At 42.5% G+C, this 18,979-nt stretch overlaps 1 protein-coding gene across 1 annotated transcript in view; it reads left to right on the top strand.

Annotated features, from left to right (window-relative positions):
* LOC125455610 (latent-transforming growth factor beta-binding protein 2-like) overlaps window positions 1-18,979 on the top strand; it is a 474,230-nt gene that overhangs the window by 401,783 nt on the left and 53,468 nt on the right. Inside the window, exon 27 of the mRNA XM_048537794.2 lies at window positions 5,840-5,965. Coding sequence (XP_048393751.1) covers window positions 5,840-5,965 — 126 coding nt within the window. The remainder of the gene's footprint in view (window positions 1-5,839; window positions 5,966-18,979) is intronic.

The following is an 18,979-nucleotide window of genomic DNA, read 5'->3' as shown; positions in this document are numbered from 1 at the left end:
TTCATTGCTAATAAAAGAAAGTATTGAAACTAAAGATTTTAATGGGCAAGTACAGATGGCAGACAGAATGAGATCATGTTCTACTCACAGTCTTTTACCTGTGTATAATATGAGCATATATGCAACATGCTGTTGAGTTTATTGCTTATTTTGCAGACAGACATATACATCCTGTACAAATGTGGAATAATAAAGAAAATTGTTTTGAGAACTGAAAGTCCTTTGCAGTTTTCAGAAGTGTTCCATTATATTAAACTTGTCAATGTTTTATCCAATTTAAAATATCAAATACATGACTCACTAGAGTCCAGTGAGGCAACGCAAGTTATACAGCGAAGGAAGTGAACTTGTTCAGTCTCCAGAGATAATGGATTGCAAATAGATCTTCTCAGAGACATGGAAAATATTGGGTTTGCGGTCATAGAGTCATAGAGGTGTACAGCACGGAAACAGACCCTTTGGTCCAACTTGTCCATGCTGACCCGATATCCCAAACTAATCTAGTCCCATTTTCCAGCATTTGGCTCATATCCCTCTAAATGCTTCCTATTCATAAACCCGTCTAGATGCCTTTTAAATGTTGTAATTACACCTGCCTCCACCACTTCCTCTGGCAATTCATCCCATCCACGCACCACCCTCTGCATGAAAATGTTGACCCTTAGGCCCCTTTTAAATCTTTCCCCTGTCACCGTAAACCAATGCCCTCCAGTTTTGGACTCCCAAACCCTGGGGAAAAGATCTTGATTATTCGCCCTATCCTTTTAAATGTTGTAATTGTACCAGTCTCCGCCACCTCCTCTAGCAGAACATTCCATACACAGACCACCCTCTGTGTGAAAACCTTGCCCCTTTAGCCCCCTTTAAATCTTTCCCCTCTCACCTTAAATGAATGCCCTCTAGTTTTGCCCTCTCCTATCCTGGGGAAAAGGTCTTGATTATTCACCCTATCCAAGTCCTTCATGATCTTATAAACATCTGTAAGGTCACCCCTCAACCTCTGACACTCATAGGCTGGAAAACAGCGCCGGCCTGTTCAGCATCTACCTGTAGCTCAAACTCTGCAAACCTGGGAATATTGTGGTAAATCTTTTCTGAACCCTTTCAAGTTTCACAGCATCTTGCCTGTAGCAGTCCTGTAGTTTTAGGTAAACGTACCACGGACTTACTTGTGAACTCACCGTGTTAGATTTCAAGGAGAATGTTACATACATCGGCATGTTTAAATAGAGGGCACCAACATAATCCCCCTGACAATCATACGTTGCAAATGGGAAAAATAGACTGGAAAGACTGGGACATTTTTCACTGGACCATTGGAGGTTGAGGGGTGACGTTATTGACGCTTATAAAATCACTAGGGGCACAGATAAAGTTTCTAAGAATCTTTTCCCTAGGGTGGTGGTGTTCAAAACTAGGAAAAATATTTTTAAGGTGAGAGGAGACAGGTTTAAAAAGGACATGCGGGCAACTTCCTTACACAAGGAGTAGTTAGTGTGTGGAATAAGCTGCCAGAGGAAGAGGTTGGTGTGGGTACAGTTACAACATTTAAAAGACATTTGGATAAGTACATGAATAGGAAAGTTTCAGATGGATGTAGACCAAAAGCAGGCAGGTGGCATGAGTTTAGTTTGGAAACATGGTCAGCCTGGGTTGGTTGGATCGAAAGGTTTGTTTCGTTCTTGTATGACACTAATTTAACTGAATTAATGGGGTAAAGTTTAACGCCACACATCTTGGAAGAAACTAACACAATTGGTTGCAACAGTGACTTTGCAAGTCTCTTATTTTACTCTCCAATGAAAAGTATGAGAGAACAGGTGTAAATGCAGAGCTGTATGAAATACCTTGGGTTTCCCAATGGGTGAAATCGATTAAGATTAGTTTAATTAAGTTTTTTATCTTACTTGTTCAAGTTAAGCATCACTGGCAAGGCCAACATTTGTTGCCTATTCTTAATTGCTAGTATGACAAGATAATTTGTGACTTTCAAGGTTATAAATAGGTAATGAATTAATGAATAGGGATATTGTAGAGGTCCTTGGTGAAACCACACCTGGAGTATTGTATGCTGTTTTGGTCTCCTTTTCGAAGGTAGGAATGTTCTTGCTACAGAGGAAGCGCAGCAAAGTGTTTACCAAATTGATTCTTAGGACTGTGGGACTGACATATGAGAAGTTAAATCAGTTGGGATTATACTCACTGAAGTTCAAAAGCATAGGGGTGGATCTTATAGAAAACTGTGAAATTCTGGACAGGATAGAAGCAAGAAGAGTGTGCCCGATGCCTGGGTAGCTGTGAACAAGGGGTCACGGTCTCAAGATAACAGGGTAAACTATTTAGGACTTCTTAAAAATTCATTCATGGGATGAGGGCATCACAGTCCAGGCAGCAATTATTACCCATTCCTAATTGCAAAGAGGGCAGTTTAGAATCAACCATATTACTGTGGAGGAAGGTGCAGGAACAGCAACTCATATTCCGCCTGGGAACCCTGCAGCCATATGGTATCAATGTGGACTTCACCAGTTTCAAAATCTCCCCTTCCCCTACTGCATCCCTAAACCAGCCTAGTTCGTCCCCTCCCCCCACTGCACCACACAACCAGCCCAGCTCTTCCCCCCCATCCACTGCATCCCAAAACCAGTCCAACCTGTCTCTGCCTCCCTAACCGGCTCTTCCTCTCGCCCATCCCTTCCTCCCACACCAAGCCGCACCCCCAGCTACCTACTAACCTCATCCCACCTCCTTGACCTGTCCGTCTTCCCTGGACTGACCTATCCCCTCCCTACCTCCCCACCTATACTCTCTCCACCTATCTTCTTTTCTCTCCATCTTCGGTCCGCCTCCCCCTCTCTCCCTATTTATTCCAGAACCCTCACCCCATCCCCCTCTCTGATGAAGGGTCTAGGCCCGAAACGTCAGCTTTTGTGCTCCTGAGATGCTGCTTGGCCTGCTGTGTTCATCCAGCCTCACATTTTATTACCATATTACTGTGGGTCTGGAGTCACATGTAGACTACATCAGGTAAGGATGGTAGTTTCCTTCCCTAAAGGACATTAGTGAGCCTGATGGGGTTTTCCGACAATCGATTCATGGTCATCGTTAGATCATTAATTTCAGATATTTACTGAATTCAAATTCCATCATCTGCCACAGTGTGATTTGAACCTGGGTCCCCAGAACATTAACAAAGTGTAGAGCTGAATGAAAGGGTCTAGGCCCGAAACGTCAGCTTTTCTGCTCCTAAGATGCTGCTTGGCCTGCTGTGTTCATCCAGCTCCACACTTTGTTATCTCAGATTCTCCAGCATCTGCAGTTCCCATTATCTCCCCGGAAAATTATCTGGGCCTCTGAATTAGCCACCCAGCAATACCACTAGGCCGTCGCCTCCCCATGTTATAACCGGGATGAGGAGAAATTTCTTCACCAGAGATTGGTAAGCTGGTGGATTTGCTATCACAGAAAGGAGTCGACACTAAAATATTGTATGATTTCAAGAATGATTTGGATATAGAACTTTCAACTAAAGAGATCAAAGCTTATGGGAGCTAAAATAGGAACAGTTTATGGATTTAGATGGTCAGCTGTGATCATATTGAATGGCTGAATAGACTACTCATGTTCCTAATTGCTATGTTTGTATGAATTTGCCATATTATAGTGCTAGTTGGGTTACAAGCCATTAATAGCAATTTTCTTACAATTTAATAAGAAATAATTTACAAGTATTTCTTTAATCAGAAAAAAAACTCCAACGTTTTGGAATGATGTGTTCCCCAGGTGGTATACTATTGGACAAGTGTTACAGGAAAACCAATCAACAACTGAAATTGTCATCTGAAATAAATAATGTTCAAATTATCCTTGGAGATGTATTCATTCCAAAAGTCTCCCAGAAATATAAAGTTTTTGTCAGTGCGGACATTAAACTATTTTCGACTTGTGGTCATAGAGTCAGAGCTGAACAGCACGGAAACAGACCCTTCAGCCCTACTCATGCATTCTGACCACATATCCTAAATTAATCTAGTCCCATTTGCCAGCATTTTCCCCATATCCCTCTAAACCCTTCCTATTCATATATCTATTCAGATGCCTTTTAAATGTTGTAATTTTACCAGCCTCCACTACCTCCATTGGCAGCCCATTCCATACACGCACCACCCTCCGTGTGAAAAGTTGCCTCTTAGGTCCTTTTTAAATCTTACCCCTGTCACCTTAAACCTATGCCTTCTAGTTTTTGGGCTCCCCTACCTACCGCGGGGAAAAGACCTTGATTATGCACCCCATGATTTTATAAACCTCTATAAGGTCACCCCTCAACCTCCAACACGCCACGGAAAATAGCCCCAGCCTATTCAGCCTCTCCCTGTAGCTCAAACCCTCCAGCCCTGGCAACATCCTTGTAAATCTTTTTTGCACCCTTTCAAGTTTATCTACATCTTTCCTGTAGCAGAACAACCAGAATTAAGTGCAGTATTCCAAAGTGGCCTAACTAATGTCTTGGAGAGTGACAACATGAGCTTCCAACTCCTACATTCATTGCACTGACCAATAAAGGCCCTTTGAATTGGATGCAATATATTCTTATGTCGCTGTCGCTGTGGTTGAGGTGCTATTCGCCAAGGTGACTTTTCCATTTCTTAGTTTGATGCATGAATGTACTGTGTATACAGAATAGATTGTATATAACCAAAACATAATATAACCTGTTTAAATACAAGATTTTAATTGACTCACAACTCATTCATTTATCCAGAGGTAAAATTGGGCCCTTCGAGTTTAGCACCACTTTAGCCACATCTTTAAGTTATGAATGTTACAGTGCTGACATTATGTTGATATTAGCAATGAAACCAACAGCTTTGTTCCAGCTATGTGCAGCTGTTGCAATTTATTATGGTTACACAGTGCAGTAAAGTACCTAACAGTGGTCCTTTTAATAGTTTATATGAACTGTCTTGAACTTTAATGATTGTTAAAATGCTTTTCTGCCGTGTCTTTTGAGAATTTTCATTAAGCATTAGTGTTTGCTATTGTTGAATATTTCTTTGAGGATTTACCTGCCAAAAGATTATCTGCAGCTGGAGGTTCTGTACTGCAGGTGCTATTAAGCCATCAGCCTTATATTTCAACAATACATTGAGAAAAAATGATCTCTTTTCGTGAGAATTAAGTTCCATCCATTCTTTGTGAAGCTTTCTTCAGCAGTTATTGAAAAAACACATACATTTCACTTACAAAGAAATCAGCGTTGTCAAACAGGACACAAGTACATAATACTCCTCGAAATACCAAGCAGATGTGCATTAATTGTTGAAAAGTATAATTGATATAATAATTGTGATTGTAGGGCCTCAGCAACTGTTTCGCAATTTTGTTCACTTTGATTTTGGTCCTTTTCAAAAACAGTCTGACCAAAAAAAGACTCAACCTGAATACGTTTGAGGCTCATACATAATGGGAAAGAAAAGTAAGTAAAAAGAATGTAGACATTTAACCCGGGATGACTGTCATGTGGGAAGAGGCCAACTCAGCGTCATTACACTGACAGTGGTAGTTTTTAATCTTCTGAAATGATCAAGTCGTGATTGTTAGATCTGAAATCCACTGAACCTGCTCATTTGTTTCATTGTTATTACAAGCAGCAAGAACACAAATTGATCTGTAGGGTCTTATTTTCCTAACTCTATTTATAAGTAAGATCATCATAACATACTGAAGAATGACCTCTTAATTTAATAATCCCCATTGTGCATTCCTTTAGTTATACTTAAGTATTGCTGAATAATACTGAACATTGGTAATTAATTCCAGTTCCTTGGTATTTTTGCAGACATTGATGAGTGTATGAATGGAACTATCTGTGGTACTCACGGATATTGCGAAAATACTGATGGATCCTTCCGTTGCCATTGTGATCAAGGTTTTGAGATTCCACCAGGAGGCCAAGGATGTGTGGGTAAGTGTGAGTTAGAGATGAAAGTACAAACTTCATTGAAAGCCGTCAAACCATTCCAAGTGTTCTGGATTTCCCAATGAACCACAAATTGGAAACAACAAAAAGAAATTAATATTTCTTTTGTTAGCTGCCCAGATTTCTGGCACTGCACGTGATGATTAAGCTGATGATTAATTGTTGGTGAAGTCAATTTTGTTGAAGTTGAACAGAATATTCACCTCTCTATTGGCCATTGTGTTATAGAAATACGAAAAGCAAATTTCTTAGGCCAAATATTACATAATGCAAAAGTGTTAAGAAATACTTCAGTGTTTCTTAGTGTATGAAGATATTGGAAGTTAATATATGGTATGAAGAAATGGAAAACTGTCAACTTAGGTTTGATTTATCACCACCAAAACCTTCAAAAGTAAAGCTAAAATGTTACAATTCTGAGAGTTAACTGAGAACATGGTTGTTTAACAATGTTGTTTGTTTTCTTTGATTCCAACAAAAAATTGTTTCACGCATGTGAACAAAAAAAAAGTTTTTGTTAAAGCATTTCATCTTACATTCATCTAAACATTTCAGAAGAATACTAATTCAAGAGGAAAAGCAATATTTAAAGCACATAAAATGGAGAGTGCTGATTGATTTGCAGCTGGAGTTTAATTAGTAGAGACATTGCCATGGAAAAACACCCACTCATGCAGATTGACAGTTAATAGCCACATGTTCCTTAAAATGTAAACCAGGCAGGTTGACTCTGATTCCACTGTGAAATGAACCATCAAATGGCGATCACCTATTTTGTTGTGTTGAAACAGGCACTGTACATGTCTGTGAAGAAAAGGGTTACATGTGCTAATTCCCTTCAATTCTTTCTTCCTTCTACATGGACCGCTGAGGTCCATGTGTATCAGTGACTTCCATGGCATCAGTATGTCAATGGAAATGCAGACTGACCAGAGATAACAAGAACTGCAGATGCAGAATCAGAGCTCAAACAGTGTGAAGCCAGAGGAGCACAGCAGGCCAGGCAGCATCAGAAGAGCCAGAAAGTTGACATTTCAGGTCAGGACCCTTCTTCAGAAATGGGGAGGGGGAAGGGAGTTTAGAAATAAATCGAGAGAGGAGGGGCGGAGCTGGGGAAGGTAGGTGGGATGGTGATCGCTGAGTGCAGGTAGGGAGTGAGAGGGATTGGTCAGTGAGTTGGGAGAGAATGTGGACAGGTTGCGTCAGGTAAAGGAGGCGGGGATGAGAATGAGGGTTGGACATGAAATGAGGCTGGGGGTGGGAAGATTTTAAAACTGGTGAAATCTATGTTTAGCCCCTTGGGCTATAGGCTCCTGATGCAGAATATGAGGTGCTGCTCCTCCAGTTTGTGGGTGGTGTCATTGTGACACTGGAGGAGGCCCAGGATGGACATGTCACCCAGGGAATGGGAGGGGGAGGGGGGGAGTTGAAATGGTTCGCAACTGGAAGGTGTTGTTTGTCACAAACAGGGTGCAGGTGCTCTACAAAGCGGTCTCTGAGCCTCTGCTTGGTCTCACCGATGTTGAGGAGGCTACATAAAGAACAGCTAATACATTAACACGTTGACATATGTGCAAGGTGAATCCTGATCTAATGTGGATGGATTGTTTAGTGTCTGGGATGGGGGTGAGGGGGGGAGGTGTAGGAGCAGGTATAGCACTTCCTGCAGTTGCAGGGAAAGGTGCCGGGGTGGTGGAGCGAGTGGGGAGTATGGAACAGACGAGGGAGTTGTGGAGAGAGTGCGGTCCCTACGAAAGGCAAGGGAAAGGCGAGGGAAATATATTTTTGGTTGTGGGGTCAGATTGCAGGTGGCAGAAGTGGCGGAGAATGATACGTTGAATCTGGAGGTTAGTGGGATGAGACGTTAGGACAAAGGGGATTCTGTTCTTGTTTTTGTTGGAGGCAGGGGATGTGAGCACAGAGGTGTGGGAAATGAAAGAGATGCGGTCAAGAGCATTTTCGACCACTGAAGAGGGGAAGTTGCGATCCTTGAAATAATCTGAGATGTTGGGGAGTGGAACGCAACATCTTGGGAGCAGACGCGGCAGAGGCGGAGAAACTGGGAGTAGGGGATTACATTCTTGCGGGAAGGTGGGTGAGAGGGAGTCTAGTCTAGGTAGCTGTGGGAGTCGGTGGGCTTGAAATAGATGTCGGTTTTGAGGCGGTCACCAGAGATGGAGACAGAGAGGTCCAGGAAGGAGAGAGAGATATCAGAGATGGTCCAGGTGCACTTGATGTTGGGGTGAAAGGTGTTAGTAAAGTTGATGAACTGTTTAAGCTCCTCATGGGAGAACGAGGCAGCACTGATATAATGGAGAAAGAGGTGGGGGATGGGGCCAGTGTAGCTGCAGAAGACGGAATGTCCCACGTATCCTACAAAGAGGCAGGCAGAGGCTGAGCCCAATGGAGTTCCCATGGCCACCCACTTAGTCTGTAGGAGTGGGAGGAGTTAAAGGAGAAGTTGTTAATGGTAAGGACGAGTTCGGTGAAGCAGATAAGAGTATCGGTGGAGGGGGACTGGTTGGGCCTGCAGCAGAGGAAGAAGCAGAAGGCTTTTAGGCCAACCATGTCGGGTATGCAAGTGTACAGGGATTGGATACCCATAGTGAAGCTGAAGTGTTGAGAATTGGGAGTCTTGGGGGAGCTGGAGAGCTTGGATGGTATCCCGAACATATATGGGGAGTTCCTGGACCGGGGGGAGAAAACAGAGTCAAAACCCATGGAGATAAGTTCAGTGAGGCAGGTGCAGGCAAAGACAATGGGTCAGCGATAATAGGAACTGCAGATGCTGGAGAATCTGAGAAAACAAAGTGTAGAGCCGGATTCTGATGAAGGGCCTAGGCCTGAAACGTCAGCTTTTCTGCTCCTAAGATGCTGCTTGGCCTGCTGTGTTCATCCGGCTCCATACTTTGTTATCAGAGACAATGGGTCAGCTCAGTAGTCAGGTTTGTGAATTTTGAGAAGGAGATAGAAACGGGTGGTGGGGTGTTGGGGATCTGGCCATGCTGCTTAGTGGGAAGTTTGGCCCTGTGTATTAATATACCTAGATTCCAGTATAGGTTGGTGTCCCACAGTGCACGTCTGACTGACATTCCTATATTGGTTGTCAGTGTAATTTTTTGCACATTGTCAATTATCCAGCAGATCCAGCATCCAATTGCAAAATCACATCTGAAGTTAGACATAGCGCTGTGAGTTTTGCAAATGTGAGCTTGTTGGGTATGGTAAATATATCGCTTGTCACAAATATTGAAAAAAATATACTGTTTGGCACAATCCAATTTCTGGGATGCAGTGCCTACATACCTAGCATCACACAGGGACTAAAACTCATATACCGCATTATTCATTTGTGCAATAGACAGAACATCTTTTTAGCTAATGGCGACATTGAGTTAGTGGCAAACAACACTCATGTTCCTACTGCTTAATAGTGGCATGAATCCTGCAATCTTAAATCCGTGTCTCTGTAATTACTCATTCTGTAGCATAAGCTCAATGCTATCTTATGGACCCATGTCCAAAATCCTACTATTTAGGAAAGAAATTATTTTGTAGACTTAACAATAGCTTATTTTGCCTTTAACCAGCTAAAAGCTCGCAACAATTGTAATACTGTGGTTAATTGTGCTAAAAATTTCAATCTGCACTCCTAATATTGATGGCATTCCACACCACCAACAGCAGCTCTCAAGATCAAAGAAACTATAGGCATTCACCATTTCTCAAGCAAAGCATTGTTACTTCAAATTGACCAACTGTTCCTCCATTTTCAGTACTTAATCAAGCATTGACTGAAAATTGTTGTCAAAACTATACACAAACTGACGTGTTATGCTGAGGTTCTTTAATCTCAGAATCAGGGTCAGTAAACAGTCTGGGTAACCAGCTGTGCTTTTTGTTTGTGGAATTCATAAAATAGTAGATGATGCACAAGTGAATGTCGAAATCTGTCTTCAATGAAGAAGTTCCTTAATTTCCCCTTTGCCTTTTGAAGTGCCTTTTTTAAAATTTGGTGAAAAGTTAGATCCCTGAAAGTTGCCACCCAGGTTGATAGGGTTAAGAAGTCATACGGTGTGTTAGGTTTTATTGGTAGAGGGACTGAGTCTCGGAGCCATGAGCTCACGTTGCAGCTGTATAAAACTCTGGTGCGGCCACACTTGGAGTATTGCGTACAGTTCTGGTCGCCGCATTATAAGAAGGATGTGGAAGCATCGGAAAGGGTCAGAGGAAATTTACCAGGATATTGACTGGTCTGCAGGGAAGACCTTATGAGGAAAGGCTGAGGGACTTGAGGCTGTTGTCGTTAGAGAGAAGAAGGTTATGATGTGACCTAATAGAGACATACAAGATGATCAGAGGATTAGATAGGGTGAACAGTGAGAGACTTTTTCCTCGGATGGAGATGCCTAGCATGAGGGGACATAGCTTTAATTTGAGGGGTGATAGATATAGGACAGATGTCAGAGGTAGGTTCTTTATTCAGAGTGGTAAGGGCGTGGAATGCCCTGCCTGCAACAGCAGTGGAGTCGCCAAGTTTAAGGGCATTTAAATGGCCATTGGATAAACATATGGATGATAATGGAATAGCGTAGGGTAGATGGGCTTCAGTTTGGTTTCACAGGTCGGCGCAACATCGAGGGCCGACGGGCCTGTACTGCGTTGTAGTGTTCAATGTTCTAATGTTGACATTTGTGCATTTGCATTGTTTTTACTTTTCAGGATTTTATTGCACCAACAGATGTAAAGTAGTTCAGAAGGTATAGCCCCTAACTTCATCCAGCAACTTTCTATGACACTGTCTTTATATCCTTGCCTATGATTGGCTCAAAAAACACCCTGAAAAATATGAATACAATAATTTCCTCCGTTGAGTATCATTCACAGAAAAACCATCTGCCCAGCACAGGGCAAAGTTTTTCCAAAATTCATCATGTGCCAGTTTTGGGAAGTTTCTTTCGGGGGTTTGCCTCGCTGAGCTCCATCAGATTTTCTTGTCCAGTTTTACAGTGCTCACCTCATTAAGTATCTTTCAGGCAACCATGATGTTGCTGTTGCTCCAAACTCCAAGTGCTTGTCGCTATCTGAATGAGAATTAAATGAATGACAGCTAACTTCATTGAAACATTCAAGATTCTTAGGGACTTGACAGGATAGATGTGGAAAGGTTGTTCCATCCTGTGGGAGAATCTAGGGCCAGAGGGCATAATCTCAGAGTATGAGATCACACATTTAAGATAGAGATGAGGAGGAGTTTCTTCTCTTAGAGGGTAGTGAATCCGTGGATCTTTTTTAACACAGAGGGCTGTAGGAGGTGGGTTAGTAAGTGTATTTGAGATAAACAGGCTTAATAAGACAATCGAGGGTTCTGAGATAAACACAGAAGTGTGGAGTTGAGGATTGTCAGATCAGCCATTATCTCTTTGAATGGTGCAGCAGACCTGATGGGCTGAATAGCCTAATTCTCCTCCTATGCCCTGTCTTCTGGATCTTCTAGTGTTCATACTGTTCTCGCTATGCCTAAAGCCCAGCTGTGCACCAGTTCAAACTCTGCAAGCCAGGATTTGTCTCTCACAGTTTGTCTGTGTGAAGAATTCCACAGGAGATAGCCTACTCACTCTTTCTTAGGAGGCAGTCCTTGCATTAGTGAGCGAGGACTGTGACAGATACTCACACTTCCATGTCTCAGCAACCAAGTAAAATTAATTGTGAAGTGCTGCACTGCTCGTGCATCCTTGGAGTGAATGCAGGCACTGGACTGAAGCAGGACCCCGAGAGCGATCAACCATATATGTACCATCTTCCAGGGAACCTGGGGCCAGACTTCTAAGATGTGGTCGTGATGTTTGCGGACGAGCTTAACATTGACAAAATGGAAGTCTTTCCTATTAGTGACATTGGTCGTATTGTGTTTTGGTACTCTCACCATTTAGAGACTCCAGCACCATGAACCTCAAATTCCTCAGCAGATATTAATCTCTCACTGTGTTACCTTTGAAAGGGTGCAGAAACGACTTACTAGGATGTTGCCAGGATTGGAGGGTTTGATCTATAGAGGGAGGATGAGTAGGATGGGGCTATTTTCCTTGGAGCGCCGGAGGCTGAGGGGTGGCCTTATAGCAGTTTACAAAATCATTAGGAGCTTGGATAGGGCGATCAGCCAAGGTCTTTTCCTCAGGGTAGGGGAAAACTAGAACACTAGAACATGTAGGGTGGTGTATGTATGGAGTGAGCCACTGAACCAGTAGTTATCCATTTTAGTAAGGTCGCCTCTCATTATTCTGAACCTCAATTCATACAGCCCCAACCTATTCAACCTCTCTTCATTTGAAAATTCCTTCATGTCCAACACTAACCCAAAGAACCTTCTCTGAACTGCATCCACTTCCGGTTTACCTTTCCTGAAACAAAGAGTCCAAGCCTGTTCATAATATTTCAGTTGTGGCCTTGTTGGTGTCTTGGAAAATTTTATCAAGGCTTCACTATTTTTATTCTTCAATCCCTTTGAAATAAAGGCCAATAGTCTATTTGCCTGCTTGCTGAACTTGTATATTAGCTTTATGAATGAGGACTCACAAATCCTTCAATGCTGTGGCCTTCTGCAGTCTTTCTCCATTTAAATCATATCCAGCTCCTCCATTCTTTCTGCCAAATTTTCCCACATTATATTCCATCCACCAAGTTTTTGCCCTCTTACTTTACCTGTTGCTATCTTTCCGTAGACTCTTTCTGTCTTCCTCAGTACCTGTCTTCCTACCTGTTACAGTGGCATCCATAAAAGTAACAACAGTAGATTCACTGCCATCATTCATATCATTAATTACCACCCTGAGAATGCCCCCAATCCCAACTCTCTGCCTTCTATTACTTAACTAATCCTCTATCCATGCTAATATACTGTCCCTAAAACCGTGGCTCTTATTAGATTCCCTACAGTGTGGAAACAGGCCCTTCGGCCCAACAAGTCCACACCGCCCCATGGGGCATCCCACCCAGACCCATCCCCCTATAACCCACACACCCCTGAACACTACTGACAACTTAGCATGGCCAATCCAGCTAGCCTGCACATCTTTGGACTGTGAGAGGAAACCGGAGCACCCGGAGGAAACCCACGCAAGCATGAGGAGAATGTGCAAACTCCAAACAGTCAGTTATCCAAGGCTGGAATTGAACCTGGGTCCCTGGCATTGCGAGGCTGCAGTGCTAACCACTGAGCCACCGTGCCACTTTGTGGTTCCTTATTGAACACCTTCTGGAAATCCAAAACTATTGCATTGATTGGTTCTCCTTTATCTATCCTGCTTATTACTCCCTAAATTAATTCTAATAAATTTGTCAGGCATAATGTCACTTTAAAAAAAATGTGCTGACTCTGCTTGATTCTGTTATATATTTCCAAATGCTCTGCTGTTACATCCTTTATAGCAGAATCTAACATTTTCCCAATAAAAGATAGTGGGACAAACAAGGCTGGAGTTAATTGGCCTTTGTTTCACTCCCTTTTTGAATAAAGGTGTTACATTGGCAGTCTTCTAATCCTCTGGGACTTATTCAGAATCTAAGGATTCTTGGAAAGTTTACTACAGTTTTCCTGTAAATTCCAAGGATGGAACCCACGAGGCCCATGTGACTTAGAGTCTTTAAATCTATAGCACTTAACTTATTGGTCTTTAGCCCCATGAGTTACCCAATAATTTTTCTCTCATTATAGTTGTTATATTTATTCCCTTCCCATCTTCTTTCCCTTGTTTTAGTATATTTGGAAAGCTGTTAACATTCACTACTGTGAGGACTAATGTAATTTATTTATTCAACTCCTCTGATATTTTATGATACCCATTGTTATTTTCCCAGCGACTTTCTCCGAGGGACCTATGATCACTTTGGCCTCTCACTTGCATTTTAGTTATTTAAAAGAGATTTACTGCCTATCTTTATGTTATTTGCTAGTCAAATACTGCCTTGTTTGAATATTGAAATCCCTGGCCATGTGAAATATGATGTGTGTGAAGCAGAACAAGTCACATCTTCTTGGGGTATTTTCTTGCACAGCGAGGGTACCCAGAAGGAAAGGTAAGCTAACCCTCTGGTTCCAAGACACTATTGGTGGAGATAAACTGCCCTTTGGGTAATTGATGCAAAACATACTTTGGGAAAGGTAAGGCCCCCTTTAGAGGAGGTCGGGTTGGTAAAAATAAATATACAGGTCCTTACAAAGTGAGTAAACCAATTCGAATTTGTCAGGAACATAAGAATATAAGAAATAGGAGCATGATTCAGACAAGTGCCTCCTCATACTGCTCCACCATTCATTAAGTTCATGACTGTTCTTTTCATAGACTTAGCACCTCTTAGCTGCCCAGTCACCATAACCCTTAATTCCTTTACTGTTCAAAAATATACCTATCTTTGCCTTCAAAACATTCAGTGAAGTAGTCTCAACTGCTTCGCTGGTCAGGGAAGTCCACAGATTCACAACCCTTTGAGAGACCAGGTTCCTCCTCAACTCAGTCCTAAATCTGCTCCGCCTAATTTTGAGGCTATGGCCCCTAGTTCTAGTTTCACCCATCAGTGAAACAACCTCCCTGCTTCAATCTTAACTATTCCCTTCATAATTTTATATGTTTCTATAAGATCTTCCCTCAGTCTTCAAAATTCTAATGCGTATAGCCCAAGTCTACTCAATCTCTCCTCATAAGCCAACCTTCTCAACTCTGGAATCATCCAGTGAACATCCTGTGCATCCCCTCCAGTACCAGTACATCCTTTCTCAAGCTAAGAGATGACTGCCAAACTGGCCAGCGATTTAACTCTTTTGGGCTCAGAATTTAAAAGCAAGTGCCTAAGTTTAGGAAAGAAAATGTCAATTGCATTGTGCCTGTTGACAGTTCAGCTGCATAACTGATTTCCCAGCCTAGGATTTTCACATAGGATGGCTGTTAAATAAGCAGGTTGGTTAACAGTACCAAGTGCTTTTGGAATAGAAATGTTTGTTTTCATTAGCGTTGAAAGAACCCCAGTGTGTTGAATGGTCTACTGTCAACAGGACTGTTTACTTTCAATAGTGACATGATCAATAGACACATAGCTTTATATCAGCAGGGCACCTGAGCTCAGCGCATGGTGGATTCTAATTGAATTGGAGAGGGAAGGTTAAAGGTTGACCAGTGGGGATAGAAACATGGGATGCGTGGTGACTAAGTTGGCATGCAGTGTATGAGGGACCATGTATTGGGACCATGAAGTTGGTCATAAGCTATCATAGTGGGTATAAGAGGCAATGGACGCAGAGGGGCATAGCCAGGATTGGAGGATATGAGGAACCATGGAGGAGTGGATAGGAGAATGAGGTGGCATGTGTTGGCATGAATGGGGCAGTGGGGAGAGTATGAGAGATGAGGAGCTGTGACGGATATGAGCTAGTAAGTCATCTTTGGTTTTATCGTCTTTCTATGTATCTTTCACACAGAGTATATGTATCAAAGTAGGCTCTTTGAACAGCCTGCCCCTGGAAGTATATTGTTATTAACTGAGCTGATGGCAAATTGGATATGTCAGATCCCAAAGTGAAACTTGGCTTGATAGACCATAATGTTATCATTGCCATTTGGTTACCATTGGGATCAGTCACTGAACATGTTCACAATAGTCTGTCAATGTTTGTTTAACAAAACAAAATCAAAGTTTATTACACATAAAGAGATAAGTACAGAAACCATTTTACACTGTAGCAAAATTAGTAGAAATGGTCTTATTACAAAGGCCGGCAATAAAAATTCAACCCTTTTTCCCTCAACAGCAACCTTACAGATACTCAAACCCTAGTGAAGGGCCACTCAAAAATGTACTGGTCACTTGGTATGGCTCTACTTGGTTTCTTTCCAGCAAACATCTGCATTTCCAAGATGGTGCTTGGGCTGAAGAGCTTCAGTTAAGAAAAGTGACTGGTCATACTGGGGAGAGAGATAATGGGAACTGCAGATGCTGGAGATTCCAAGATAATAAAATGTGAGGCTGGATGAACACAGCAGGCCAAGCAGCATCTCAGGAGCACAAAAGCTGACGTTTCGGGCCTAGACCCTTCATCAGAGAGGGGGATGGGGGGAGGGAACTGGAATAAATAGGGAGAGAGGGGGAGGCGGACCGAAGATGGAGAGTAAAGAAGATAGGTGGAGAAGGTGTGGGTGGGGAGGTAGGGAGGGGATAGGTCAGTCCAGGGAAGACGGACAGGTCAAGGAGGTGGGATAGGTTAGTAGGTAGCTGGGGGTGCGGCTTGGGGTGGGAGGAAGGGATGGGTGAGAGGAAGAACCGGTTAGGGTTTTGTTGCTTCAGGACATGGTCGAGCAGTATCAAGGCCGAAGAGATTACAAGAGAGTTGCAATGGGAGAGAGATTCCCTGAGGTTGGTCCGGAGGGAGGAGGGTAACTTCTTCAGGTTAGGCATCCCTGGAAGAGGCTTCGCAGTGAGGTCTTCCTCTCACCCATCCCTTCCTCCCACCCCAAGCCGCACCCCCAGCTACCTACTAACCTATCCCACCTCCTTGACCTGTCCGTCTTCCCTGGACTGACCTATCCCCTCCCTACCTCCCCACCCACACCTTCTCCACCTATCTTCTTTACTCTCCATCTTCGGTCCGCCTCCCCCTCTCTCCCTATTTATTCCAGTTCCCTCCCCCCATCCCCCTCTCTGATGAAGGGTCTAGGCCCGAAACGTCAGCTTTTGTGCTCCTGAGATGCTGCTTGGCCTGCTGTGTTCATCCAGCCTCACATTTTATTATCTTGGTCATACTGGGATTGTTTTCATAAGACCTGAGGAAATTGAGAGGGGACATTATGGAGATTAATGAATTATGAGGGACGTAGATAAGGTAAGCACGAAGACACATTTACCCTTGGTGAGAGGGATCAATGGAGGGCGTGGATTTAAGGTAAGGGACAGAAGGTTTGGGGGAGATGTGAGGAAAAGCTTTTTCACCCAGAGGATGGTGGGAGTCTGGAACTCACTGTCTGTGAGAGTGGTAAAGGCTGAGTTGCTCATAACATTTAAATAGCATTCAGATGAACACTTGCAATGCCAAGGCAGAGAAGGCTCTGAGAGAAGGGCTGAGAAATGCGATTGGAATAGTTAGGTGGTTGTTTTTGACAGGCAAGGAAACAGTAGGCCAAAGGACCCTTTTCTAGGCTATAGATCTTAATGACTCCATGATTCGATTCTAGCTTCTCCAATAAATGTTTCTCTTCATGAGACCCTGAAGCAACATTCTAACACACCTCAGTTATTTCTTATGTTGAATCTCACCTGATTTAAAGAGCCCAGGTGTTTTTTTTCATGTATCCGGTGGGCATTTAAATGAATCCAGTTTCCTGTCTGCCAGCTCATGTTTGCAAGTTTGAGTGACTACTGTCTGGCTAATCAAACACCGATCATTCGTCTGGGTAGCAATACTTTTTTACCGCCTACACCTTCCACGTGATCACCACTTTCTCAATGATCGACTTAATAACAATTACACTTCTGATCCATTTCTCACTTCATACATCTGTAGTCTAATGGAAAATTGTAATTTTATCTCTAAGCCAAAAATACAGAAGTGATGATTGTGTAATTTTGCCTGATTTTTCACCCCACGGTAGGAACACAAATATGTTTGCTTTCAATAAGCAAAATTTGATTAGCTCCCCGAGGCAGAAATGATAAATGTTATTCAACAGGGCACCTTTTAAGTGCCATTAGCCTGTTGTTGACCTGACATAAAAATGATCAGAAATTCAACCTTAGATTCAAGCTCTGAATAGTCTATCACTGACCCAGATGCAATTGGCACAACAAAATACATTGTGACCTCGTCCGTTTAATCCAGTGGCTGATACATGCACAGGGTATTGAGGCAAATCTTCTTGTCTCCAGTAAGAAATATTTTTAAGCCTTCAACTTTCTTAGAGTCTTATGAAGATTGAACAGAAGGAATTACTGTACAAATCAAGTGAAATCCGACATAAAACCTGAGGTGGGTGATTGGGAGCTTGTCTTTGACTATGGTCATAATTGTACCATTTCTCCAGCATGGTTTTCAGAAAAAGTCATTTGTAAACTCAAGCTGAAAAGCTGACAGGTATTTCATTACAACAGTTTCATTTTTTAAAGAAAATCAATTTGGTAGCAAATATGCTTTTGTTACAGCCCACAGATTTTAAACTCGCCAAGATAAACACAAGAGGTTTAGCAATGTCGGGATTTGTTTTTTTTTGTCAAAATGGAATTTTAAAAATTGTTGAGAAGGGGATTTACTGATTATGAGACAGTAATCCAACAGAGGATAACCAGTTTGTTTCACATTCCACATCTGTCATCAAAAACCAGAACAGAAACATAAGTTGCTGGAGAAGCTCAGCAGGTCTGGCAGCATCTGTGAAGGAAAATCAGAACTGAGGACGGGTTACTGGACCTGAAAATTTAACTCTGACTTTTCTTCACAGATGCTGCCAGACCTGATGAGCTTTTTCCCCAGCAACTTCTGTTTTCTGTTCCTCATTTAGAGCATCCGCAGGTCTTTTGTGTTTTTGTCAAAAACCAGAAAACTAGATTGTAGCTTTTAACAACTTACCTTGGTGTAGCACCTTACATGTGAAGAAATGCCCAAAATCATTTCACAACAACTAAAATGTACACTGAGTTTCGTCCACACAAATCCACAATATGTTGAAGCGTTGAGATGAAAATCATCTTCCTCCAAAAGTCAAAATTAATTAAAACGAATTCTTGCGCACTTATTACCAGCACAATTGAGATCAATTGTTCTGATCTCAGCTATGACACTGCTGGACAAGCTGATCTCTGTTTAAAAAAAAGGTGGCACGATATCTCAGTGGTTAGCGCTGCTGCCTCCCAGTTCCAGGGCCCCAGGTTCAATTCTACTGTCAGGCAACCATGTGTGCGGAGTTTGGCATTCTCTCTGTGTCTACGTGGGTTTTCTCCGGGTGCTCTGCTTTCCTCCCA

Source organism: Stegostoma tigrinum, chromosome 10 (assembly GCF_030684315.1).
Source record: "Stegostoma tigrinum isolate sSteTig4 chromosome 10, sSteTig4.hap1, whole genome shotgun sequence".
Lineage (NCBI taxonomy): Eukaryota > Metazoa > Chordata > Chondrichthyes > Orectolobiformes > Stegostomatidae > Stegostoma > Stegostoma tigrinum.
Note: the sequence above shows the minus strand (reverse complement) of the source record. Positions and strands in the feature narration are given on the sequence as shown.